The sequence below is a fragment of the Phaethon aethereus genome, assembly GCF_964289735.1.
Source record: "Phaethon aethereus genome assembly, chromosome: 15".
Taxonomy (NCBI): Eukaryota; Metazoa; Chordata; class Aves; order Phaethontiformes; family Phaethontidae; genus Phaethon; species Phaethon aethereus.
This window is the reverse complement of record NC_138591.1, coordinates 18,510,543-18,536,624: the sequence shown is the minus strand read 5'-3', so window position 1 is coordinate 18,536,624 and position 26,082 is coordinate 18,510,543. Positions and strand designations below refer to the sequence as shown.

General features: G+C 61.5%; 1 protein-coding gene across 1 annotated transcript; it reads right to left on the bottom strand.

The window, feature by feature from the left end:
- Positions 1–335: 335 nt before the first annotated feature.
- Positions 336–23,154, bottom strand: NTN3 (netrin 3). Its single transcript, XM_082006993.1, has 6 exons — positions 22,178–23,154; positions 15,360–15,548; positions 8,482–8,631; positions 7,536–7,589; positions 1,030–1,104; positions 336–767 (listed from the first exon to the last, which is right to left on the bottom strand). The coding sequence occupies exons 1-6, from the start codon at positions 23,142–23,144 to the stop codon at positions 439–441; spliced, it is 1,764 nt and encodes a 587-aa protein (XP_081863119.1). The 5' UTR covers positions 23,145–23,154; the 3' UTR covers positions 336–438.
- Between the last annotated feature and the right edge of the window lie 2,928 nt (positions 23,155–26,082).

Sequence of the window (26,082 nt, the reverse complement as noted above, 5' to 3'; positions counted from 1 at the left end):
AAGAGGCAGGCCCTGGACGCCGGAGAAAGGAGAGCTGTCAACACCGGGCAGATGTCAACACCGGGCAGAAGGAGACTTTTTTAAGGGGAAAAGAAAAGCCTAGAAAATGAGCGCTACGAACAGCGTGCCCGGAGCAGGACACCAATCCCCTTCAAGCTCCTTCAGGCGACAGGCACCCACAGGATCTCGCTCTGCTTTGCTCCTCATTAAAGGTTTGTCATTACTGTGTTATTTTTAATACACACTTAGGGAAAAAGACCCACACGCACACCCACACGTGCACACGCACTCACAAAGGGAAACCGTTGCCAAAATATACACTATAGACAGAAGAGTCCGTTCACACTATATATATGTACAGAGTCTCTGGGCGCAGCCTGGCAGCACTCAGCCAGGCTGGAGCTGAGCATGGGGTGGGACGGGATGGGTGGAAACCCCTCAGGGCTTCACGCACTTGCCCTTCTTCTCCCGCCGCTGCAGTTTCCGAAGGCGGCGCGTCCAGGCGTCCCGCCACTGGATGACCAGGCTGTTCTTGTCGGCCATCAGTCCTGGCCGGTCGGTGGAGTTTTCACTGATCCCCATGACCAAGTACTTCTTGCTGATCTGGATCTTGGGGCACTTGCAGGACAGGTCTTTCAGGTGGATCCACAAGAAATTGTCGCCGCGCTTGACCCGCTCGTCGCGGCACTTGTAGACAGAGAGGATGTTGATGGTGAACTTGGCCCAGTTGGCCACCGTCTCCATTTCCAGGATGTTCACCTGGACCACTGAGAGAAGAGAGGGGGAGGCACGGTGACGGGGGATGTTTTACCTTGCTCCCCAAAGGAAGCTTTGGCAACGGGAACTGCCCGTCCCCAGCGGCTCCACCTGCCTCATCCATTGCACCTTTGGGAGGGCTGATTTGGGGACCCATCTCTGTGCTGGGTGCTCCCCAACCCCTGGTGCTTCTGCATCTCCCCCACCCACAGCCAGCCTGCGGCCAGCCCTCGGCAAAGCCCAGTGTGGCCCAGGGAAGGAGGAGGTCCTTACCATAGTCCTTCTTGCAGTACTTCTTCATGTTAATCTTATAGTTGCCCTTGGCTGGCTTGCAGTAGGAGTCACAGTCTGCAGAGGAAGAACAGAGGGTTGAGCACCGAGGGGCTTGAAGCACACGAGGTCCCATCCCACCGCAAGGGAAGAGGGAACAGGATGGAGGGGACAGCAGCAAGACCCAGCCTGGCAGAGAGTGGTGGGTACTCCACATCCCAGGCCCCTCCAGAAGGCTCCTCCGCCGAGGCCTGGGCTGCTGCTGGGGATGGAGGACCAGCCAGCCCAGCTGCCCCCCCGGCAGCTCACAGGGATTTGTCCCAGCACGAACACTGACACCACATCAGCTGGGAAAGTGGCTTTGAACCCATCGAGCAGACTGTGTCACCTCCAGTGCTGAGGGTGATGGTGTCCTGCAGGATAAATCGGCACAGGGGTGGCAGATGGAGCCTGGGGACTCTCCTCTTGGGATGCAGAAGGGAATGGATGGGAGAAATGCAGGTGAAGTGATGGTGGCCACCATGGAGAGGGCAGGGGCCACGGCCAAGGAGAGTTGACCAGAACATCTGTGGCCCTGCAAACATGGACCACGTAGGGAAGAGAGAACTCAGCACCAACCGCACCATCGGCCCCACAGGGAGGGGACCCAAAGGAAGGTCTGACCCCAGGCCATGAGGGTTGTGATCCTCAGGGGTAACAGAGCCCTGAGAGCCCATGAGAGCCCATCCTCATGGGGCAGCCCCTCCAGAGACCTGCACCTCGCCGGTGTCCCAAAAGAGGGGAAAGGGACTCAGGCTGGGGGTGGGAGAGGGAAGAGGCTCTGCTCTGCCAGGTCACCGCTGCTGCCCGAGCATCCCCTGCTCAGGCTGCTCCAGCAAGGCTGGGGAGGCCACCAAAGGTGTCTTCCACCCCACACAGCATCCCTCCCTGCTGTCCCCCAACTCTCGGGAGAGACTCATGTCCTCAAGGAGGCTTTTTTCTGTGCATTTCTAAAGCCCCCGAATTTGCATCTGAAGCAGAGGGAGGGCAGGGAATGCCTCTTTCCTTCTCCCCAAAGGCTTTGATCCCAACAATCACCCGAAGCAGCCGGGTTCTCCTCTTTTCTTTCCCCCTGCCATCTTCCTTTGAACATCTCAATTTGTCTCTTTCCAAACGGCATGTTTTTCTAAGCCCATCTTTCTTTCTTTTCTCTCCCTCTCGCAGGTTCTCTCTCCAGCTTGGCCCTGCGTCCCGGGACAGAGCCAGCAGTCCCTGAAGTTGTCTTTGTTTGAGGGTTGCCACAGCGATTGCTGGGGATGGAGGCAAGGGTCTGGGGAAGACGGGGGGAATAACAGCGCCCTGTGCCAAGGGGAGGAGGAGGAAAGAGGAAAGAAAGGAGCTCGGGAGCATGAACTTGCCCTGGGCTCTGCTGCTCTCCTTTCCGCCCAGATCCTTTTTATTGGGGACTTTGTGCCGCCTGTTCCGAATTTGTCACTGATAGAAGCGGCGCAGCATGAAGTTAATTGCCGGCGGAAGGGGGTGAGCCCTGATTCTCAGCTCAGCCCCCCCCGTGCTGCCCCTCTGCCTGGGCTGGCAGGGCTGCCCCGGCCCCGCTGCATCCCCCCGGGACAGGGTCCCTGCATGTGGGGTGGCTGCTGAGCGCACTGGAGCACTCGGCCGTGGTGATGAAGGTGTCGCCATCCACTGCATCCCTGGGATGTGCTACAGCCCCATCCTGGACACCGCTGCATCCCTGGGATGCGCTACACCCCCACCCCTGAGACACTGCTCCGTCTTCCCTTGCTCTGCCACGGGCCTGCCCGTGGGCACAGGGTGCGGTGGCGGAGGAGGAAGGTGTCTGCCAGGGGGAAGGCCAGGGTGGCTGCCGCACGGCGCTGAGGCCACGCCGGTGCTGAGCCCACGGGCGGCGGGGTGATGGGTGGTGGGGCCTCAGCCAACCTGCCACCCACCTCGCTCGGTGATGGGGAAGAAAGAAAAGTAAGAAAAGCAGAAAGAAACCCAGTAACTGCCCTGGGCTCCTGCTTGTCACTAACATCATAAAACTGTGATTTCAGAGAGTCAGAAAATAATGTTGGGAATTAACAATTTGGGATTACTCTGGGGATTTTTTTAACCTCGGCTTTGTGCTGAGGAACATTCCTCAAACATAAAATCAATTCCTGCTGAATTGATGTAGGAAACTTGGGAAGGAAAAAAAAAAAAGAGACCAAGTAATTCCAACCGTTTCCCTTCCTTGCCCGCGAGCACGTGGCCTCCATCGCCACGCGTGGGGCGGGCATGGGTGCTGTGGCTGGGGAAGTGGCCAGGCCGGGGTGCCAGTCGCCAGCCCGCGGCTCTGCCCCCGCCTTCCCGGCTCCCTTTTAAACCTCCCCCGCGAGGCGCTACACGCCCCGCGACGGGGCAGCCGAGCCCTGCGGAGCGGCTGCGGGGTGGCAGAGACCCGCCGCGGTCCGGGGCCGTGGAAGCGCACCCACAAACCCTGGGGTGGTGCTGAATCCCCTCGGAGACGCGACGGCCCCATCCCAGACCCTGCTGCACCCCCGGGATATGCTGCAGCCCCGCCCTGGGCACTGCTCGGTCCCGTTTGGGTCCCAGGGGAGCTCCCGGCCCGGCTCCGCCCTGGCCCCCGCTCCCGGCTTCCCCCCTCGGCCGTCGCTCGCCATAGAGCTTCCCGGGACCCGCGGGGAGGCCTGCGCCGGCCGCAGGCTCGGCAGATGCTGGCGTGGGGACGGACCCTCCACGGGCGCACGGAGGGGACGTGCCCGCCGAACGGCCGCCTGCGGGTGCCGGTCGGGCGTCGGCCTGTGGCGCGGGCAGTAGCACCGCATGCGCGGGGCCGTGTCTCCGCCGTCGGCGGGGAGCCGGCACGTGGGACGGACGGACGGACGGAGCGGGGCAAGCACCGGGTGACGCCGCACGCACGCGGGACGCGGTGGTCGGCGAGCCGCCGGCCCGGCACGGGCGACCCCCCGTCCCTGTGGGGAGAGCATGTGTGAGAGGCGGCAAGTTTGCACATCTGGTTTACTTCTCCTCGCCTTGAAAAAAAGAAGGAATATTTTGTTTTAAGAGAGATGTAACTTAATTAGGTGTTATGGCTGCAAATCTTTTACTGCTGACTTTGAATTCCTTTAAAGCCCTGTTTTGCGCTCCACAAGTTTCGTTAATTCTGCTAACAGGGAACAAGGATTTTTTTTTTTCCCCCACTAAGTGGAAAATATTTTAAGATAATAATCATAAAAATTACGAGAAGTAGACCCAGGACGAGCCAGTTGGCCACTCGGGCAGAGAGATCAAAGCCGGACCTCAAAGGCTCCAGAGGGTTGGAAAGGCAGGAGAAAGCTGGGAAGAGCGATGCAGAAGATGGCAAGGTCAGCGAAAAGCCCGGATGCACCCAGGGACAGGACCCCAGCAGGGAGGAGGATGGGGACGGGGGGGAAGCCCAGCACCTGAGCACGGCGGCCCCGAACAATGTCCCCCTGTTCCCGCAGCCCAGCACCTGTTGCCAGAGGCAGGGAGGGAGGTGGGGGAAAGGGGGGAGAAGGGGCGCGGAAGCTGCCTTGGGGTGGGAGGACCATGGGACGCTGGGGGGCTGAGAGCCCCCTCGGGGAGTGCCCTGCTTGTGGAGGAGCCCAGAGGTTCCTAGGGGAGAGGGGTGCAGGCAGCAGGCAGGGTGCAGGCAGCAGGTGGGGTGAAGGCAGCAGGTGGGGTGCAGGCAGGGTGCACTGCCATGGCCAGCCCTGCCCACAGCACAAGCCTGCTGGAGGCATGGCACCCAGGCAGAGTCGGGCAGGGCAGGATCACCTGCCCCATCTCTGATCCCCCCCCAGCAAAGTGGGCAGCAGGACCCCAGCCAGGTCCCCTGCTCCCCTGGCGCAGGCGCTGGGCAAAGGCGAGCTACTTTGCATTAAAGAGATTCGAGCTAGGAGCCAGAAATCTTAAAACAACAAACCCACAGATAAACCTAGAGGCAGTTTGAGGCAGCCCTGCTCCGCTAAAACAAACCTGGGTCTCCAGCAAGTGCCATTTATTTTTACACAGCTGAAAATATCAGACATCTCTGTGAGACTGTTCCTATTTATAAAGCACTGGAGGGGAGTCACCTTGATTAACTTTGCCCCATGTGTCACCCTCTGTTTGCAATAAAACTGTCCAAATCCCCCTTTCCCCCTCCTTTTTTCTCCTTCTCACAAAGCCTGGTGTTCCCAGCTCCCTCCCTCGTGGCAGGCAGGGCAGGCAGGGCAGGCAGGAGGTGCTCTGCCCTGTCCCGTGCAGCCTCCCCAGCAGCGTTACCGTCATCGGCAGCTCAGCTCTTACGGTCGTCCCGTTAAGCAAGACGCGCACTCCACCGAGGACTGGCTCTCCTCCGCTGCCACAGCGTGGAGCGACACCTCTGCCCGATCCACGCAGGGCTGCTCGACTCCTGTCCCGATAACACCTCCTGTTTCCCGGAGCCTCCGCGGAGCAGGGCTGGGAGGGCTGAAAAGTGCCCATGGGCACGAGGTGGGCGCCGGGGCATGCAGCGCTCCCAGCCCCTGCATCAACACGTGTGATCTGCGTGCGTACGGGGGCCAGCAACCGCTCTGCGAGGAGCCGAGCTACCAGCCTCCTCCCGCACGCCTCGCCCCGCCATCCCCATCCGTACACTTTACTCCTTCCACAGCTCCGTAACTTCGACACCCCTTGCTCCAGTCCCCCTCCTACGGCCACCGAGTGCACGCATGTGGCTGCAGGGGCCGTGCTGGAAGGTGTTCCCAAAAGGCTGAGGAGCACTTCACAGGCGTGCACCAGCCTGGGAAGGGGCTGTTGGCGTTTCCGACCCCCAAGGCGGGGTGGCTGTGGGAAGGAGAGCTGGGGAGAAGGATGCACGCGGGGCACCAGGTCTCCGAGGAGTGTGCAGGCTCCCCTGGGATGGATGTACCCCGAACAGGCACAGGGAAGCTCCTTGTGACCTATGGACATGGGGGAGCTGGAGGTGCCCCTGCCCTCCAGGACCACGTGCCATGGGATGGAGTGGAGGATGGTGCAGGACATCTATTCCCCAGCACTGGCATGAGGGAGAAGACCAAGGTCTTGGGGACTGCAGAGTGAAGGGAGGAGGAAAAGAGCTGCTTCTTTCCCTAGCTTCTCCCCCTCGGCCTGGCTTGGGATCCCTACGGCGGGATAGACAGCAGAATGGCTAGGAACAGCCACGCTGTGGTGCTGATGGGGCTGCTGAAGGAGAGGGGGAGAGAAAAGCCCTGCTACAGCCCCCTCCAATGCACGGCCACACGTGCCTCTCAAGAGCTGGCCTCGCATCAGCGCAGCCCATCGCTCCCACTGCTGGCGAGCACCACGCAGGGCACAGGGGTGCCGGGAAGATAGGTGAGATGGCAGGGGGTGGCTGAGGGAAGAGGGGTGCTTGGGGAGGAGATGCAAAGCGGCTGCTATACCTGTCTGCCACGGCACCTGCCAGGCCACCTCCTGCAGCGCCGGGTTGGGCTGAGCGTGGTGGCGGCGGCAGAGGGGCCGGGGGCCAGCGCATCGCTGCGCGGTGCTATTGGCACGTGCTCTGTCAGGGTGAGAGCTGAGCGTGTCTCGGTGGGGCCCTGGTAGCCATGGCCGGGCTGGAAGAGGGATCCTAACCCACGGGTGCAGGCAGCATCCACGCACCCACCAGTGCCCAGCCCCAGCTGAGTCTCTGCAAGAACGCGAGCCAACCTGCAGCACGCGTGGGGATGGGAGCCTTGCTGCTCCAGCCGGGGGAAGCCAAGGCGGCTCGTGAGGAGCTCTAGGCACAGCAGCAGAAATGCCTCCCTCGCCCGCGCAACGCTTGCAGCCAGAGCTGCCCCCCTCTCCTGCTGGGTGACGGCAGCAGTGACGTTGACCCTCCCATGGTCCCATCGCCCCGTGGTCCCATCAGCCTGCAGCACGGGGACAAGCAGCTCGGATCCAGACACTTCACTCCTCCCAACCTGGATGGGGCGAACCCCGTGTCAGCCATGTCCCGGGGGAGACCTGGCAGCCCACACCCCAGCACAGGGGCTCCAGAGCCTGCCTGCAGCCAGCAGCCTGCTGGACCCCCATCACCCTGGTGCTGCTCAGAGTGCCAAGGCCCTGCGGAGGTAAAAGGCACCGAGGAGACACCTCTTGCACTGGCACCAATAAAAGGAGGTGAAAAAAAGCCAGCCCACAAGCACCCACTGAGCCATAGGTGCTGTACAGCACAACCCCTGCCACAACCTGCCGAGGGGTGGCGAGGCTGCGTCCCTGCTTTCCTCCTCGGAGGGGACGGAGAAACCCTTTCCCCGAGAAAGCCCCGCCAAGCTTTGTCGGTCCCTTTCCAGAAATACATAGGATTTCAGATGGCAGTCATTTTTTTTCACCAACATTTTTCACCATTAAGCTTTGTGCCGAAGGGTTTGGCAGGTCTCAGCCCTTCTCCCTGGTGTGCTGGGGAGAGGGGAGGTGCGACGGGACGTCTCTGGGCAGGGCTGGGGCCGTGGGCTCGGCCCGGCACGCGGAGCACTTACCTGCAGGCGCCTCCGTGCTGGTGACCAGGGAGGTGGGGTTGATGGCAGGGATCTCTGGAAGAGAAAGGGAGAGATGTCTTAAATAAAGTAGTCCCCAGCGTTGGGGGTGACACCCGGACAGAAGCCCTCCGCAAGCGGCGTGCAGCGGGGATGTCAGCTTGCTAAGAGAGATGGATGGGATGAGTCTGACATGATAACACAGGCCCAGAGATACCCAAACTGAGCTCAGTAAATTGAGGCAGGCTGAGACGCTGCATGCCCCAGGAGCCATAAGTCACTGCTGCAGAGGACAACATGCTCCAGGGATGGACAGACAAATGGATGCTCAGTCGATCTGAGCGTGTTTCATGCTGCGCAGCACAGGGATAAGCGTGGGCAAAAACAACACTCTTGGGACTCCTGGCAACAAAACCTGGGGGAAGTTCTATCCTAACCCCAAATCACCAGAGAGGAACAGCAGAGGGATAGGAGCCAGCCCCACCAGCTCACCCTCACGGCCACCGCTCCAGCAGCGCCAGTGGATCCTGCAGGGCAGCAAGTTGTTCCTCTGCTGCTTGGGTCAAATTCAGACCCACTGCAACAATAAAATCGGTTTTACATTGACCACAGGATCTGGCCTTGCCCCAGACCTGACCACACTCGGGGCTCAGCTGGGTGAGGAAGGCACCTTGCTGCAGCTGAAGAGATGTCCCAGCAGAGCTGTTTCAGCTGGCCGGACGCACTAACCCAAGGGGCCTTTCAGAGCCTCACAGGCTGGGGGAGGCAAAGCATGGGTACCCCCAGAAGGTGACCCAACCATCCTGCCCTGACCACCCCCTGGAGCGCAACCAGGTGGACGGGCAGCCCCTCGGCTCCGTCTCCCACCCACCGCACGCCAGCCCAAGGAGAGCATCCCCTGGCACCGCCGGGGGTCCCTGGTCTCAGGGCAGCACGTGGCGGCACTCACTGATGCAGGGGGCCACCGGCGAGCGGCTCTGCTGGTAGCCCTTGGCACAGCGGTTGCAGGTGAGGCCAGTCACGCCGTCCTTGCACGGGCACTGCCCCGTCGTCTGGTTGCAGGTCTTGCCGGCTGCACCGACGGGGTGGCAATCGCAGGCTGGGTGGGGGAGAGAGAGAAAAGGTCACATGAGAGGTGATGCACAACGCAAATCCCTTTACATGCCTTCCCCCACCTCAACCCCGGGGCGATGCTCCTGTCGCAGCAGTAAGAGGCATTTTCTCCACTTTGGCCTTGTTTTGGTTTTAGCACAGTCTGAAGTGGATCTTCTTGATGCTTCCTAAGCTCATGAGCCTCAATGCCCATCCTGCCTCCTGAAGACCCCAGCCAAAGGATGTCCCCATGGCTTTCCACCACAGCCTCCCCAGGAGAAAAGCCACACCTGAAAGTTGGACCACCATCCTCAGGACAGACCCGAAGTGACACAACATCACACAGCACTGGATGATGGACCCACCAGGGGCTGCCTATGAGAATGGGTGCCAGCAGGAGGTGCTCACTCGGGAGAGGACCTTCCCATCTGCCTGCCTGGGGATGGCCTGGCTACGAGCTGGAGGAGGTTATCTCGGCCTCCATCAGTGTAAGAGTTGAACGTGATTCCAAAGCAAAACAAAAACATCCCCCCCTGCCTGCCCCCACAGCCCCCTGATGTTATCGTTTCCCTAATTTTCACCAGATGGGACTGGTGGGAGCACCACGGCGCTGCTCCTCGGGCCCCCTCCCGCACAGCCAGAAACCAGAGGGAGCAGCCTCTAATGGGGACCAGATGCTTCATCCTTATCAGATCTTGGCTGGGACTGGAAGCGGACGTCTTTCTGACAAGGATATTTTGGGGGCTCAGCTGTGATAACAAATGGCAGTGAGCGAGGGAGTCTTGGCATGACGTAGGGCTGTCGGAAACATGGGGTCTTTCTTCAGCCACAACAAGCTTGCCTCCTGCTAGGGCGGCCAGCTCTCCCCTGTGAGCCAGGCTTTCCTGGCTCTCCCGCAAACACCTGCCATCAGGTCATCGAGGACCCCCAAGGGCCCTGAGATCATGGGATGGTCCAGCCCTGGACTGCGAGAAGCAAAGCCAGCAGCGATGGTCCAGTGCTTGCCCAGCCTTGCATGGTCCATGGGAACGGCACTGCTGCTTCGCCCGGAGGAGAACATTGGGTTTACTGCCCTCTCTTGAAACACTGTGCTCTGGGACACTTCAGCTGCTTCAGGTACATCTTGATGGTCTCCCTGTGCCTACTCCCCGGGCTCTTCTGCACGGGCTTGGCTGGATCCCGCGGCACTTGGAGGAAGCAGGTGCCTTTGATGAGCTGGCAGGTATACCCCTTGGAAACTACCCATCGCTTTGTCTCTTTTCCGCTAGCAAAGGCTTGGGACTCTGTTAGCGGGGCTGGGCAGGAAGCATCACCCATCCTCATCACCATCCTTGTTGGAAAGAACAGCCTGGGGCCACCGGCATCACCCCAGCGCTGCCCTGAACGAGGGCTCCCACCCCACCGCCGGTGCTCAGACCGCTCCCAGGCCACAGCGCCCATCTCCAGCCGGCGAAGTCCAACCCACCCCAGAGCAGCTGGGCACAAGCCCTGCCAAACACCCGCTTGCCTGAGAGGCATAGCCGTGCAGGGAGAGCTCGGAGGTCCCTGCAGCCAACGCTCCCGCTCTGCGTGCACAGCGACAGACAGTCCGTGCCCTAAAAAATTTATGGCCAAAGGCACGCTTCCAGCCAAGATTTATACAAGCGCTTAGCTTCACACGTTGTGGATAATCTCTTGGGCCCCAGCGGTGTATTCCTGGTGTAAAGTCTAAGGATGGACATAAATTTCAGCACAGCCAGGATCCAATTCATCTAAACAGATCCCTCTTCATATGGTGGAAGAAGGCTTTCAATGGCTCTTGACGTTTTACCTGCATCAGCGATTAAGGCAGTTTTGCTCATCTGACGTCCGCAATAGATACGTCTTTGGGAACGAGCTTGGTCTCTGCCAGACCACCCTTTGGCCCCTCATCCTGCCGTGGTGGGATTTCCTGCAGTCCCGTGAAAATCCATTGCTCCTTCCCGCTCCAATGGGAAGAGCATCCCAGGCAGCACTCAGTGCTTCCCCCGACCAGTCCCACATCCCAAGCCTGGCCACATCCCACCTCTCCAGCTGTAGCACCTCCATCCCTCCTCGTCCTGCCATGACCCACAGAGCAGGGCTGGCTGGGGGACCCCATCCCAGCACCAGGGAACGCAGGCGCTGGGGGCACGGCACGGCTCCGTGCCCGCTGCCCACACACCAAGCCCCACCACTCGCAGCCCTGCCAGTTGCCAGGATCTGGCCCACGGTGCTTGAATGGTGGATTAAGTCACTAGCTTGGAGCTTAACTCATCGAGCTGTGCTTGCCAGAAAGCATGTCTTGCACCTAATATCGAGGGTATTTTTGTGTCTTAAGGCTTAGCTGCTACTGCTTCACCAGTTTTCGTTGGAGAAAGCTCGCGGTTTACAGCTTTGTTTAAGTTACAGGGATTAATGCACGGCCATTCTTTATTTGACTTTTCAATTACCACCACTGAATTAATCCTGTAGGTTGCTCTGCCTTTTCCATCCTCCCAGCTTTTCCGTCTGGCAGCGTCCAGCAGTGACGCCGGCTGCTGGTGGGCCGGCGGCTGGAGGGAAGAGCTCGCCTCCCTGCTCGCCGGCCGAGGGCTCCGCTTAGCTGCTGGCGGGAGGCGCGGGCTTGTGCAATCTGCGGTCGCCCTTTTTGTGCCTTTTTCAAAGACGTTGCGTACCAGCAGAGATGAACCATGGTTAGATAATTATGTAGTAACACGCTTTGGGGTTTGTTTAAATAAAATGTAATAGTTCCTGGCCTCTGGGCTAATATTTCACCTCCAAGCTTCATTCCTAGTGCCTGCAAAATCTGCCTTTGCTGGGATGCTCAGCTTCTGCCCTGGACCAACGCTGTGGTGGGCGCAAAGACCTTCGTTCAAAGCTGTCAGTTCACAGCAGCTTGCCCCACGCCTGCTTTTATGATCTGCTCTCATGAGCCTTGCTTTTCCTTTCCTTTTTTTTTTTTTTTTCTTGCAGGAGTGTAGGTATCTGAGCTGTAGGTACAGTACACATCTTTGGAATAACTAAGCCCAAACAGTCTTGTCACGTCTCCCTGTTTTTATATATCTCTCCAGCAGCACCGGGTCCCATTCATGGCACCGGGCAGGCAGGTGCTGGTCCGGCTCCAAGGAGCTCCCAATCCCAACGAATCCACCCCGGGAGTACAAGAAAGGGGTGGAAACGCTCTCTGCTTTACTGAAGGAGGGGCGGCCAGAGGAGCAGAAGCATCAGGGATTTTATTATTAACTCGGTTCCCTGAGGCAGAGCCAGGAACTGACTCCCAGGACCCAGGGTACCACCTTTACTGCCAGATCCTCCTCAACATATGCACCGTAGCGGGGGACGGCTCTTGTGCACATGTTCATCTGGCTGGGCTGAACCTTTGCGGCGTTTCCAAACCATGGGCAAATCCTGCCAGCCCTCCGGAAGCGGCACCCCCCAGCCCGGGCTGGCAGAGACCCGCCTGCGGCTTGGCATGGGCACAGGCAGGGGAGGGAGGTTTGTCTGCGAGGGGAGACCTGCTGCGGCACCCCGCTCCTCTGCTCCACCGCAGCCCCGGCATCGCTGGCTGGCGCTTGTCCTGCACGGTGTCACAGATGCACAGAATCATTAAGGTTGGAAAAGACCTTTAAGATCATCAAGTCCAACCGTCAACAGAACACCCCCATGCCCACTAACCCATGTCCCAAAGTGCCACATCTACACGTTTTTTGAACACCTCCAGTGATGGTGACTCCACCACCTCCCTGGGCAGCCTGTTCCAATGCCTGACCACTCTCTCAGTAAAGAAATTTTTCCTAATCTCCAATCTAAGCCTCCCCTGGCGCAACTTGAGGACGTTTCCTCTCGTCCTATCGCTGGTTACTTGGGAGAAGAGGCCAACCCCCACCTCACCACAACCCCCTTTCAGGTAGCTGTAGACAGCGATGAGGGCTCCCCTCAGCCTCCTCTTCTCCAGACTGAACACCCCCAGTTCCCTCAGCCGCTTCTCATCAGACTTGTGCTCCAGACCCCTCCCCAGCTCCGTTGCCCTTCTCTGGACACGCTCCAGCACCTCAACATCCTTCTTGTAGTGAGGGGCCCAAAACTGAACACAGGATTCGAGCTGCGGCCTCACCAGCGCCGAGTCCAGGGGCACGATCCCTGCCCTGCTCCTGCTGGCCACACTATTGCTGATACAGGCCAGAACGCTGGTGGCCTTCTTGGCCACCTGGGCACACTGCCGGCTCATGTTCAGCCGGCTGTGGACCAGCACCCCCAGGTCCTTTTCCACCGGGCAGCTCTCCAGCCACTCTTGCCCAAGCCTGGAGCGTTGCATGGGGTTGTTGTGACCCAAGTGCAGGACCCGGCACTTGGCCTTGTTAAACCTCATACAGTTGACTTCAGCCCATTGATCCAGCCTGTCCAGATCCCTCTGCAGAGCCCTCCTACCCTCCAGCAGATCAACACTCCCACCCAACTTGGTGTCATCTGCAAACTTACTGAGGGAGGTCACCAGCCCTCGCTGTGTCCCACCAGCTCCTGGGCACCCCGGGATGCTCTGCCACCCCGTTCCCCTCTCCACCTTGAATCCGAGATGCCTTCCATCACCTTAACGCTCCCAGTTACTGCCCTGTGAGGATGGGGGAGTAGGACTTGCCCTGACAGGCCACAGGCTGCTGCCCGCAGTAGGCAGGCACAGGCAGACGGAGGCAGCCAGGGCCCCTTGGCTTCCTCCATCCGCAACCCTGAGAACGGAGGGACCCAAGCGCAGGAGACACAGGAAGGGCAAGGTGAAGGTGGCATAGCCACCCCAGCACCCTGCGAGCCCCGGTGCCGGTCGGGGTGAGTTGGGGCTGCCCGTGAGCCCTCCGCACTTGAGGAAAATCCTCACAGAAAAGGGAATTTTGCTGCAGCTGCCCTGGTCTGTCGGTGCCGCAGCAGGAGCCGGGGACTGCTGCCATCCCTGCCCAGCCTCGGTCAGCACCAGGACCCCTCCCAGGAACGGGACACGGCCTGGGACGCTGTGCTATAGACCTTCGGGATGCCCGCCTTGCTCTGCATCCTCCTCTTCCTCTCTCCCAGTGCCTCCCAGTGTCACACCAAGGGTGCCGGCACCTGGCACGGCGTTGGGACCTGGCTGCCGCCTGGCATAAGCCCTGGTTTTCCCAGCGGGAAACCCTTGCTGCTGCCGGGGGTTGCTGAGCCCATAGCCACGATATGGCCTGGCCACGGCCCTGGGGCTGGGACGCAGCGCGTAGTCCCCGGGGGACACGGGCTGCCGAGTTGAGACCTGCCAAGTCAGCTGCCCAGATTATTAAAAACGATTAGCTTGCCGTTTGCTAACGAGCTGGCTGCGGGCAGGGCTGCGCCTGCCAGCACCCGCTCAGCCGCGTGCCCGCTCCCATCAAACACGGGAAGCTTCTCCCCTTGCTCCGACCTCTCAGCCGCTCCCGTGGGAGCACGGACGGGGAGAGGCAGGGGCGGCTGCTGCAGCACAGGCACCAGAGGAGTGTTACCCGTGACCTCTGGGACCCAAACGAGCCGTTCCCACAAATGACACCAATGCACCCAAGAGGGCAACCCCGAAAGGCAAATCCTTCATTTCAGGTCTGTGGCCATAGCGTTAACGGTCTGAAAGCAGCTTCAGCAGTTCCTGTAGGCCCTTCACAAACACGCCAGCAGCATGTCATTGCAGCAGCGGAGGTGCCCGATGCCCACGCGGCCGCGCTACGCACCGGAGGGGGACGCCGCGCTCCCTTCCGGGGGGCACTTGCAATCTAAGTTGGAAAAAAGGGTATCAGGGATGATTTCCCAGCCTCAGAGCGGCCGTGGCCAACCTCCCGCCCGCTGCAGTGTTTCAGCCTGTGTCCTGCCAGCCCTTGGGGATGGGAAAGGCGTTTTCTTATCTCAACTTCTTTGGTAAAACTACTGTTTTGAGGCCTCATAGAGGAAAAAGGCTCTGCAGAGGGGGCTGAGCAGGGAGAGAGATAAGAGAAACCAGACAGGCTGGGCCAGGAGCTAGAGGAAGGAGAGGAGGGGTGCAGGTCCCATGATGTTTGGCATAGGCTGGGGACCTTGCGAGGTCAAGCTGTGGCTCGCTGGCTCAGAGCCAGTGTGGCTCCTGGCCGGCTCGGGGACAAGCCACCCTGCCCGCAGGCACCAAGAGCCGTGGTGCTCAGCATCCCCCCAAACACACGTCCCAAGAGCCACCCCATAACTGAAATGTGTGGTCCTGCGCTGCAGTCCAGCGGGGAGATGGAAACCTCCTCCAGCATCCCCAGCCCTCCAAGACAGGGAAGTCACCGCAGGCCATTTTGTGAAGGGGCTTGAACACTTCCAAGCGTGTCTACGGCCCAGACAACGTCAGCGTCGGAGATGGGTTTCCAGCACATTTAGTCCTGCCGCCTTCTCCAGCTGCTGCCCAGCATCTCTCCAAACACCGACAGCGGAGACCGTAACTGCGGCCACACCAGGACCCTCCCGGGATGGACGGGGCTCCTGGGAGCCTGCTCGCTCCCTGCCTGTCATCCCCCCCGCCCCGGTGAGATGCTAGGTTCGAAGTGGTGTCCCTGCCTGGTGCCCTTGGGGTGGCAGAGGTGACCGGGGTGGCAGAGGCTGGAGGTGGCCTGCAGCTGCCAGTGGGAGAAGCCGGGCTCCAAGCAGAGCAGAGGGATGTCCCAAGGACGGGAGGGAAGAGCAAGGAGACCAAGAGAGATTACACCACCCGTGCTGCTCACATGGAGACCCCCCAGGTACCTTTGCAGGCCTTGCGGTCCGTGATGGACTTGCTGAGGTCCCGGTAGAAGCCCTCCTTGCAGTAGTGGCAGTGCCGCCCCGCGGTGTTGTGCCGGCAGTTGAGGCAGACGCCGCCGCTCTTCCTGCCCGAGAGCTTGTAGAGCTCCATGTTGAAGCGGCAGCGCCGGGCGTGCAGGTTGCAGTTGCAGGCTGCAAGGGAAGGGGAGAGGGTGAGGGCTGGAGGTGAAACCCGGGAGCCCCCCGGGTGGGCTGGAGCTGCCCCGCTGCCCCCCGCTGCTGCTGGGGGCCAGGGCTGCCTGCGCCGGGGCAGCGGGACGGGCAGGGCAGGGCACGGCACAGCCGGCCCCAATGTGCCGTCCAGATGTGCAGCATCTGCCGCCCCACGGGGCCGGTGCCGGGAGGTCAGGGTGGAGGAAAAGGGGCAGCTGAAGGCAGACGAGCGCGGCACGGAGGGGTGCAGCCAGGGGGTCCAGCGGCGTCAGCCGGGCCTCGGCAGCCCCGCCGTCCCCCCTACCCCTTCCCCTGCAGCCAGCTCCAGCGACGGAGCCCGGCGGCCTTTCGGCAGGACCGGCCGCCTCGTGCCAAGGGGTCGTGCCCCTGCTGCCTCACCGGGCGCCAGCCTCAGCATCAGCAACGGAGCCCCCAAATTCCTTATATTTAAGGCTCTACCCCGTGTGCATGTGCACACACACGAAGAAGCCCACACAGCCGCCCGTGCATGCGCGTGCACGCGCGTCCGCGCACACACGAGCTCGGGCGCACGCAAACACGTACACGTGAACATCCACGCACACAAATGTGCACCTAAATATCCACATACCGTTACACGTGCACACATCCACGCGCAGATGCATGTGCACCCACACAGACGCGCACGGAAATATCCACACACGGTTACACGCGCCCACACGCAAATCTGCGCGCACGCGTGCACGCAAACGTGCACGCTCCCACGTGCGAGCACGCACGTTTCTACACACGCTCATGCAAACACACACGCACGGTATTTTTTCATGAGCCACAGGAACCCCGCAGCCCCCCCCGCGCCCGATTCCACGTGTGCGAGATAAAAAGGCAAAGCAATGCCCGTTCCTGCTTAACGCTCTCGCAAAAAGATAATGGGAACAAGATTTCCTTCGGCAAAACGTGGCACCCTCCTCCCCCAGCCCCAGCCCCCTCCCCGTGCCGGTAAATTGAGGTTGGGTGAGAGTTTTTCCAGGCGTACTGTGAAATTCATTAACGTGTCAGCCCAGATTTAACTGCTTAGGCCTGGCTTGGCGGTCGTGTGAAGTTGCCCCCGCCCCGGCCGGCAGCGCCGGTGGGAGCTTCAGCCCGCGCAGATCAAACGCTGCCTCGCCCGCCTTGTCGCTCCGGCCTCGGAGACGCTGGGGGAAGAAAGCTGGAGCAAACCCCAGCCCTAAAAAAGAGCCTTTTCGGAGCTTAAGGGAGTTGAGCCGAAGGTCGGTGCCGGCCGTGGTGCTGCTGGCACCACGCGCTCAAACCTCAGCTCCCCCGGAGCTCCCCCGAGTTATGAGATTAGTGTAAAAATCACATGCCAGGCATCAAAATAACACTCCGGCGTGGCGGTAGGTGCCTTTGGGGGCTTGTGCCTTTTAAGCTCTTTTTTTTTCCCCAGTGAAAAACAGGGACTTCTGAGGCACATTCTAGCACGGGGTTAGGTGCAAGGATGCGGCGCCTGGAGAGAGAGCAGCAAATACAGCCCGAGGTCCCAGGCAGCCTGGGATGCTGCTGTGCCGGGGATGCTGACGCTCGGCCAGGCTTTGCCGGGGCCAGGAGGGATGCGGTGAAGTAGCCCGACATCCAGGCTGCTCTTGCAGTCACCAGATAACGGGACAGCGACAAGCCGGGCTGGTTCGTGCCACTGAACCGAGGCAGCCGCACGTGACTGCAGCAAAGGAGCAATTTTTTGGGGGTAGAGGGGCCTCGTTCTTCCCTTGCATCACGGAAAGGCCAGTCGGGTCACCCCAAAAGGCTGCTTTGCCGCCCTGCTGGGACTGCTGAGGGTTGCGTCTGCGAGCCCCCGGCATCCTCTGGGGAAGGAGAGGAGATGGCAGCCCAGAGGGGAGGTGATGGGCAGCGGAGGAGAAAGGTCAGGTAAATGATTCGCTGCCCTCGGCGCGGGTCCCTCTCTGCCTCCAGTTTAATTGGTGAGAGAGTAACTGGCCGGGGCCTTTCCTCAGCCCCACCAACCCTGCCCCGGGGCCACCCTTCCCTGGGAACCTGCTGCAAATCCTCCCAGGAGCCGGCTTTTGGGGAGAAACCTCCTCTTGCTCTGGGCCAGCCCGGGCTGGGTCTCAGCAAACTGCCGCCCGCTTAGCGGGAGCCCAGGCGGGATTTTGGCACCATCCCGGCCAACACAGGAGACCTGGCTGGGCTCGGCCACACCAGGATGGGTGGTTGTCCCCTGCCCGGGGACGGGGTCACACCAGCACGCGTGACTGTCCCCTCAGCCCCCGGCGCAGCCATCCGGCGCTAATCGGGGCAGACGGATCCCCCCTCTTGCCCGGCTAAATACTCGCACTGTTCCTCAGCACTGACTCGGTTGCAAGCTCTGTCTGTCTCCCGTTAATCACTAATTAAAGGCTTGAATGTTCCCTGCTGTTTGGGGTATTAATAAGAATTTAATTGCACAGTTTGGGGTTAATTACGTGGTAGCTCGCTTCCGCCCTTGTACAATATGCCCAATTAAACAATCATATGATCAATTAAACAATCACAAGATCTAATAATTTGCAATAATAGACTAATTAAACGTCGACACCTTGCAACGGAGCAACCTTCTGTCCCCCTTTTGATGGTGTTTGAACCCTTGCCCAGGCCCTGGCCGCCCCACGACCTCTTCTCCTCCAGGCTGCTGCGGACGGAGGAGCCTGGGGTGACAGCACGAGGGGGTTCGGGGCAGGGATCCCGGCACGGGACGGGCAGCGGCGTGCGCCGGGGCACACGCGTGGCAGGCGATGGGGCCGACGGGGCAGGAGCGGGGCTCGCCGCCCCTACAAGTTCCCTGGGAGTAATTAGCAAAGGCAGCCGGCTCAGCGAAACCCTAGACCGGCCGCTGCCGCCAACCCGCAGCGGATCCGAGCTACGCCCCTGCTTTGGCTGGAGGAGAGCCCGGCCGGGACGGCGGGGCGGGAGGGAGCTGCACCTCCGCCCCGGGGACGGCAACCGAGAGCAGAAAATCCCCTTCCCTCCCATCCGCGCTGCCCCTCCGTCACGGAGAAGGCGCTCGGAGAGAGGGGCCGTGGCTCGCGCCGCTACCGCCAAGAAGCAGGAGAAGTAGAAGCAGAGCCCTCCCCAAGGGGCGCGAGCTGCGAACAGGGGCGCGAGGGGCGAGGCTGAGCCACTCCAGCCCCATCCGGGAGGAGCAGGACTCAGGACGGTCAGACAAGCGTTAATCCCCGCCACCGCGGTGGCTGCCTCCCCCCTGCACCCCAGACGGGCGCGGATGCTGCACCCGTGGGGAGCCGGTGCCCAGGCGGGGCTGGCAGGGGGGTGCTGCCCGTTTGCCCACCTCCAAAAGCCGTCACCTGCCACGAACCGCTCCCCCCTGCTCTCCCTGGGGAAGCACCGTGGCCGGCGCTGCCGGGAACCCGCCGGCTTCCAGCACATCTGCTGGGGAGAGGGCGAGGAGCACCCCGCTGCGGGGGCTGCGGCAAGGGAAGGGGCTGCCGGTGTGACCGCCAGCAGGATCCTGCTCCACGGGGCAAAACAGCCCAGGCCAGCTCGCTGAGGGATTTCTGAGGTAATTTTTGCACGGGAAGCACTGAGATAAAGAAAGCAAACATGTCCAGGAAGGGGCAGAGGACACCGGGGAAGCACATGGGATCCTTTAAATCCCATCACCGCTCCGGGGATCGGTGTTTTCGGGCGCTGACGTCCCAGATCAATCGCCGCAGTCCCCCAGCCCGAAGCGGAGGGAGCAGCAGCCAGCGAGGTCTTCCCAGGAGAGTGCAGCCCCTTCCCTGCCGAGCCCCCCAGATCAAAGCGAGCCCCATGCATTATCCCGGTGCTCCAGGGAGCGCTCCCGCCGTGGCGGCCACAAAGGGAACAAGAGTTCCCGCATTACCAGCGAGTGCATCAATTACTTCCAGTGGCTGCCTTGTGCTAATCCGCTTCCCCCCCTCCCCAGGCCGGGTGTTTCGGGGACAGACTGCCGAGGGGGTGACCGGGTTACCCCGAGCCTCTGCCTGCGCAGGCAGGGACCGGCAGCAGTGGTGGGAAGGAGGAGGCGCGAGAATGAAGTTGATGCATCACGTGGCGGGGGGTCGGGATTTCGGCGATCATGCTCCCACTGACCACTCTGCTGGGATTATCTTTCACTGAGCCTGACCAGGGCTAAAAGCCGGGGACACACACGGATGGGGACACATCTCTCTCTCCTGCCCTTCTCCTTCCCCTGTTTCGGGCAGGGCTCACCAGAGGGTAGACAGAGCATCCCAATATTGGCAGGGCAAGCTCCCCGCAGGACAGGCAGCCCTTTTGGGGTATCGGGAGAGCCCCCCGTGCCCATGGACCGACGGCACCGCCCTCTAACCACCAGGCACGGGGCCATGCACCCTGCGGCACGGAGCTGGCACCGTGCCCTCTTGCCAAGCTGGCGGCGTGGCAAATCTACTGTCGCCGTGCCGGCCGCAACATCCCCAGACGTGCCCGCTTGCCGAAGTCATGCTGACCCCCCTAACACCGCAGCACGGCGCTGTCCCTGCGAACACCACGGCCACCCTACGGCCACGGTGGTAGGGTCACACCCCACGCCGACGCTCAGACCGCAGGCGTCGCTGGGCTGTTTCCCCTCTGCGTTTCCCTGCCCCAGCCAGAGGCAGAAATTCTTGTGAAATAAGAAAGGTTTGTCCTCACCTCCAGCTGCGCGGATGGACGTCCCAGCACCATGACATGGTGCAGGAGGTCAGTTTGTCCCCGTGCCGGAGCAGGCAGAGACTCCCGTGCGCTGGAGGGGGACAAACCTCCGTGCAGGGTGGTGGGGAGCACAGAGCCAAGAGGTGACGTCCCAACACGACCTGAGGCTGTGGCAGCTCTATCCAGATCCACTTTTGGGGTGCTGCAGCCCCCTGCCCCGCAGCTGGCGCTGGGTTGCCACGCTCCTGCGTCCATCCGCCCTCCTCCTCCTCACCCCTCCCCGGCCACGCGTGACCGTCCGCCACCACGAACCAGCATCACTGGTGCCTGGCCCGCAGGACCGGAGCCCGAAACCCCGCAGCCCCCGCGCTGAGCAAAGGGAACTTCCCGGGCGGCCTCTCCTTTTAATTGGTGCTAATTGCTGCGTCTGTTCGTGCTGGCTGGGGAGATGTCATTGTTGAAAGGCACAGAGGGGAAGGCTCAGGGAGCTAATCCAGCTTTCAGCTGCTAAGCCCTTCGGAGGCGGGTGATGGAGAAGCTCTTTCAGGTCCCTTCAGAGAGGGCACAAAGCCCGAGAGGGGAAAGGGAGAAAGAAGGAGAGCGAATCAGCAGGAGAAACTACTTTCACACGCAGCTCGGGGAAGGGTCTTTGTGCGCGGAGCTCGTCGGGGGGAGCTTGAAGGGACCGTGCCCCCGCCTCCTCCGCTCTCCCTCGTTTATCTTTTCAGCCCCATCTGCCAAGAGGGTGACGCAGCTGGGGGCAGGGGTGCTCCGGAGCACGGCCCTGCGGAGCGGGACCCTCACCCTGCGATGGACAAGACGGACAGACTGACAGGAGCCCTGCGGATGCTCCCCCAAAACCAGCTTCCTCCGGTTTAACCCCTTTGTGCCAGCAGAGCCACCTCCGCTGCCATCGCGCCGCTTTACCGGCGGATTCGGCAGCGAGGAGGATGCGGTGTGGGGAGTCCCGAGGGAGGCAGCCAGGGGGTCGGCGTCCTCCTTCCACCCCAGGGGGTTTCCATGGGCTCACCCGCCAGCCAGAGCCCTCTCCTGCCTGACCTGCCGGCAGCTGCAGGCAGCAGCCGTGGGCAGGGTGCGCGTGGAGTTGAGGGGGATTTTTTCCAAGCTTTGCTCCAAAACTCATCTTTCTGAGGCAGGTGGGAGAACGCAAGGGCTGACACATTCCCACAGGGCGCGAGGTGGTTTAAAGCATCGGCTCCAGCACTGGCTTTGAATCCGCTGCCTTTTTAGCCATTCTTAGAAAAAAATCTGCTGCAACATACATATATACTTAAGCCAACAGCTGGGATCTCAACAAGACATTGATCGCAAATACTAAAAAGTCCCCCTGACCTCTGGCACGTCCATGGAGCCTTTCAGGGGCTGATTAATGGTCCGGCTTTCCCTCATCTCCATCCTCCAGCCACCCCCTGGGACCCGGGCTCCGGCCCAGGAGGAGCAAGAGGCTGTTCCTCCGTCTCCCAGACCTCCACAGGGCTCTGGTGTCCCCCAACCACATCCCAAATCAGGACAAAAGGCAAAAACCTCCACCAAAATCCCACAGAGATTCACGAGCGGGATTGCCAAGCAATGCCAGTTTGATATTTTGGAAGCGTTAATCATTTCGATGACAATATTTTTAACTCATGGAAACCTTCGCAAGGACAGACAAGCTACAACCGCCACGCAAAGCACCGTGCCAGGCTGAACGTGAACGATAGAATGTCAGACTGGGGTATCTCAAGTATTTCCTTAATCTCTGCCAGGTTTTGCTGCCTGCTGCCTGCTCCCTGCCCCAAAGCACATCTCGCAGGGGATCGCCATGATTCCCCCTCCCGGCCCGGGGACAGCTGGTTTGTTGCCCAAGGGAAACGTTTTGGGGTTTCATCCCCAGAAAAGAAAAAAAAAAAAAGGAAAAAAAAAAATTAAAATTCACTTACCCAGACACTCATTGGCCTCACGGGCGCTGGCCCGCTGCCAGGGCCGGTCATAGTGGAAGGGCTTGCAGCGGTCACACTCGGGACCCTCCGTGTTGTGCTTGCAGTCACACACCAGCTTCTGCTCCTTGTCCTTCACGCAGCGCGCCGCGTGCCCGTTGCACTTGCAGCGCCCGCCGACCTGCAGCTCCCCCACCGCGTAGTAGTAGGGTGCAGAACCGGTGCCCCCCTCCTCCTCGCCGGCATCCCGGCCGCCCAGGTCGCGGAAGAGGTGCGGGCGGCTGAAGACCACGCGGATGTCGGTGGCCGTCACCCAGTCCTGGAGCACGGGGCTGCTGTCAAAGTCCTGGGCAGAAGGTCGCCCGTCAAGGGTGCTGAAGGCAATGAGCCCGCCGGTGAGGGGATAGAGGTCGGTGAGGCCATCGGTGCAGAGGGCCTCCTGCTCGTTCTGCTTGGTGACAGTGGCTTTGCTGGGCTTGCCGTAGATCTTGCGGCACTGGGAGGAGTAGTACTGGTACGGCACCCAGGTCTTGCCGTAGTCCATGGACTTGAGGATGGCGGTGGACTCGGGCCGGGGCGAGCAGAACTGGAGGCTGACGTAGACCACCTCAAACTTCTTGCCGAGGGAGAGGGTGAGGGTGACGTTCTGGGGCGAGTGGTGGAGGGTCTCCGAGCGCCAACACGTCATGTTGGAGGCGGTGTTGAGGTCGGTCAGGTAGGCGGGCGGGTGGGCTCGGCGGGGGTCCGAGGCGTTGCAGTGCCGCGTCGGAGGCTTCCCGCACGTGCTGGAGGCTTGAACCTCCTTCCCGAAGGCAGCGTTGACGAATTCAGGGATGCAGCGGCGAGGAGCACCGCTCTCGTCGTAGCAAGGGTCTGGGGGCGTCTGCTGGGCCACGAAGGGGTTCACTGTCTGGGAGAGGCCCAGCATGGCGGTGGTGACGAGCAGGCGCAGGAGCTGCAGGACCTCCATCCTCGCAGGGCGAGGGAAGCGGCTCCTCCCTGGGGCGAGAGCAAAGAGAGTGAATGGCGGAGCGGCACGGCCGCGGCACGGCCCGTGCGGGGAGGCTGCCAAGGGATGCGGAACACCCCCACGTCTGGCCCTCGGCCTGTGCACGCCTTCCCACCCCACGGCTACGGATGCAGCAGCCTGGGAGCAGGGCAGGGAGGCGATTACTCTGTGGTGCCTTACCCACGGCAATCCCTCGCCTCTCGTCCGCAGGAGCGAAATACTGTGGGAAATGGCAGAAGGAGCTGAGCTTTGGAAGGAGAGGCTTGAAATCACCCCCTCTTACGAACTGCCTTGGGGGTGACAGGAGCTTTGACGCCTGCCAGCAGCCACGCACAGCTCAGAGACCCCGTCACCGCACAGCTGCCAGGGAGGGGTGGTGGGGAAGAGCTGGGGAGACCTTGCAGCTGCGACAGGAGCTGCAAACCCCGCGTGACCCAACAGCAGCCTGAAACGGCTCCTGCCAGTGCAGGAGAAAGGAGCAGCAGCGAAAACACCTTGCGGGGTGTTTTGCAACAGGCAGGAGCTCGCCTGTATGAAGCCGGAGGGCTCAGCCAGGGCTGGCACCACTTTCCCTGCCGTGCCATAGCCCCGGCAGCACCCCACTGGCCACGGGCGTGGTGGCTTCTCTGAGCCGGGGGCCAGAGCCCCTCCGAATCCCACCGCCATGCTACTCGAGTATTCCCACTGGCAAAAGGTTATTCTGGCCTCATCCCCAAGAAACCCAGGTCTGAGTCTAGCCTGTCTGTTAACGGAGGGAAAAGCAAGGACCAAAGCAGGGCTTGGCTGGGCTCCTCTCCTGGCAGCCGCAGCACAGGGCCGGGGGATGCTGGAACAGGGGACATGGCCCATCTCCCACGCTGCCGGCTTGTAGGGTGGAAGAGGGACCGGAGGTCACCTCCCCTCTCGCTGGCTCTGGCTGCAGCAGGAGCATCCTGCGAGACGCAGATCAGCCATGCCCAGTCCGGAGCACCGTGTGAGCGGCCACGGCTCACGCGTTCACCAGGGAACGGCCCCGGGTGCTGCAGCTGGCCGTAGCCCCCTGAGCTGCCCGGCCGGGCGGAGGGCATCAGCCCTGCCAACCCATGCGCGCGGCCGGAGGGGCCGTGCTGAGCGCTGCCCACCCCAGCCACCAAGCCATGTTCTCTGGCCTCTACCACGGCCAGGGCAGGCAGAGGGGATCCCCCCATCATCCTTTCTCCCACTAGTAAATCCTTAACGGCATGACTTGGGTTTTGCACTTCCCCATCAGGAACGAAGCCTGGTGCCGGCAGCACGACGCAGCATGGCAGATGCTCTGCTCCCCACCCACAGACCCACAGCCCCCTGCCCCTGCCTGTCCGGCTGCCCACTCTGGCCAAAGGGGGCTGGCAGGGGACAGCCCATTTCAAATGATCTGGGATTTTTTTTTTTTTTTTTTTTTTTTCCCCCCTTTTGCAAAAGAAGGAAAAAAGGAGCTGTGGCTCTGGAAGAAAGCTGCCTCTTTCCGGGCTGCCAAACCGCTAATGGGGGGAAGCTCCTCCCTTCCCCGCCACGCTCAGCCGGGCAGCCAGCTCCACAGCCTGTGCCCACCGAGGGGGAAGCGGGGACAGGGGTCTCAGCCCATCCCTGGACATCTACCCAAGGACAAATCCTGGCCCTGCCACCTCCATGCTGTTTCCTCACTGCTTCATCATCCGCTGATGGGAAAAGTGATGCTCACTGCTGAAAAATCAGCGGCTCCCTTGGTGGTCCCTGCATCGCCCCAGGCAGCTCATCCCCTGCTCTCCGGCAGTGCCGCAGAGCCTTTCGGGAACACGCCAGCCCATGGCTCGGTGGCTGGGCAGCCGCCAGGCAGCAAAACAAGGGATGCCGTCCCTGGAGCGCCCGGAGCATCAGGTTCCTGAAGGAGCGCAGCGTGCAGGCGACGGCTGCAGTAGAGAGGGGAGCAGCGGGGATGTAGCCATCCCCGCAGCGGAGGAAGCCCCGTGCGGCACCGGGCTGCGACGAGCATCCCCCATGGCAGGCAGCTGCCTCCTGGGCAGGACGCGAAGCCGTGGCTGCTGCAAGCTCCAGCATCTGCCCGTCCAGGAACTGCTGAGTGAAGACGGCGCCTGGTTAACCCCGCAACACAATCCTGACCAAACCAGCACCAGTACCTGACTGGTGCCGAGCGCGAGCCAGAGCCCCTGCCAGTCCACGGGCAGAGCCCTGCTCCCGTACTCGCACGCAGCGCAGCAGGCTGCGACATGCTGCCGGACCGCCCTGCGGTGCCTCGCAAAACCTGGCCACGCACATACCTGCGGACACCCAGCACAGCCCCTTCTCTCCTGACAGCCCCCCGTCACCCCCATCCCACCACACACCCCACAGAGGGGACCCAGCCCGCCGCAGCCACCACCACCTCCCGTACCACCAGCCACAGTAGCGTGGGGACAACGCTGTGGGAAGACCTCTGAGCTGGGAGAGGAGAGGAGGAACCCCCCGGGATGCCTCAGCAGCTGCATCCATCCGCTCCAGGGCGACTCAGGGGGCATCGAACGAGGCTCCTGCCATGGAGGAGTCTCCTCCACCCACCTCTCTGCCACGCGGCAGCAAGGGGACAGGAGCAGGGCCACGCTCAGCCGTGCCACCTGCAAAGGCCTTTAACTCCCTGCTTGGTAAGACCCAAAGGCATGGGGAAGCCCCTTCCCGGGGGGAAGGACAGCACCAGGAGAGCGCCCAGAGGCAAAGCTGCTACGGGCAGGGCGGGGGCAGCAGCTCTGGGACCTGGTCCAGGGTTACGGCTGCTTTTGGGGCACACGGGGGGCATGAGCATCTCCTGCCCGTCCTGCCTGCCCCGAGGGGAAACTCTGTCCCTCCCGCCAGCCATACCGAAGCACAAGCCCCAGAGATTCGGTGCCCAACTTTTGGGGGCTTTGCT

Excerpts from the sequence above, each read along its gene's own strand:
- NTN3 (XM_082006993.1), bottom strand. The coding sequence starts at position 23,144 with ATGGAGGTCCTGCAGCTCCTGCGCCTGCTCGTCACCACCGCCATGCTG. Across the intron at positions 15,549-22,177 it reads TGAGGCCAATGAGTGTCTGG|CCTGCAACTGCAACCTGCAC; the intron begins GTAAGTGAATTT and ends CTTCCCTTGCAG. Across the intron at positions 768-1,029 it reads GTACTGCAAGAAGGACTATG|TGGTCCAGGTGAACATCCTG; the intron begins GTAAGGACCTCC and ends CTCTTCTCTCAG.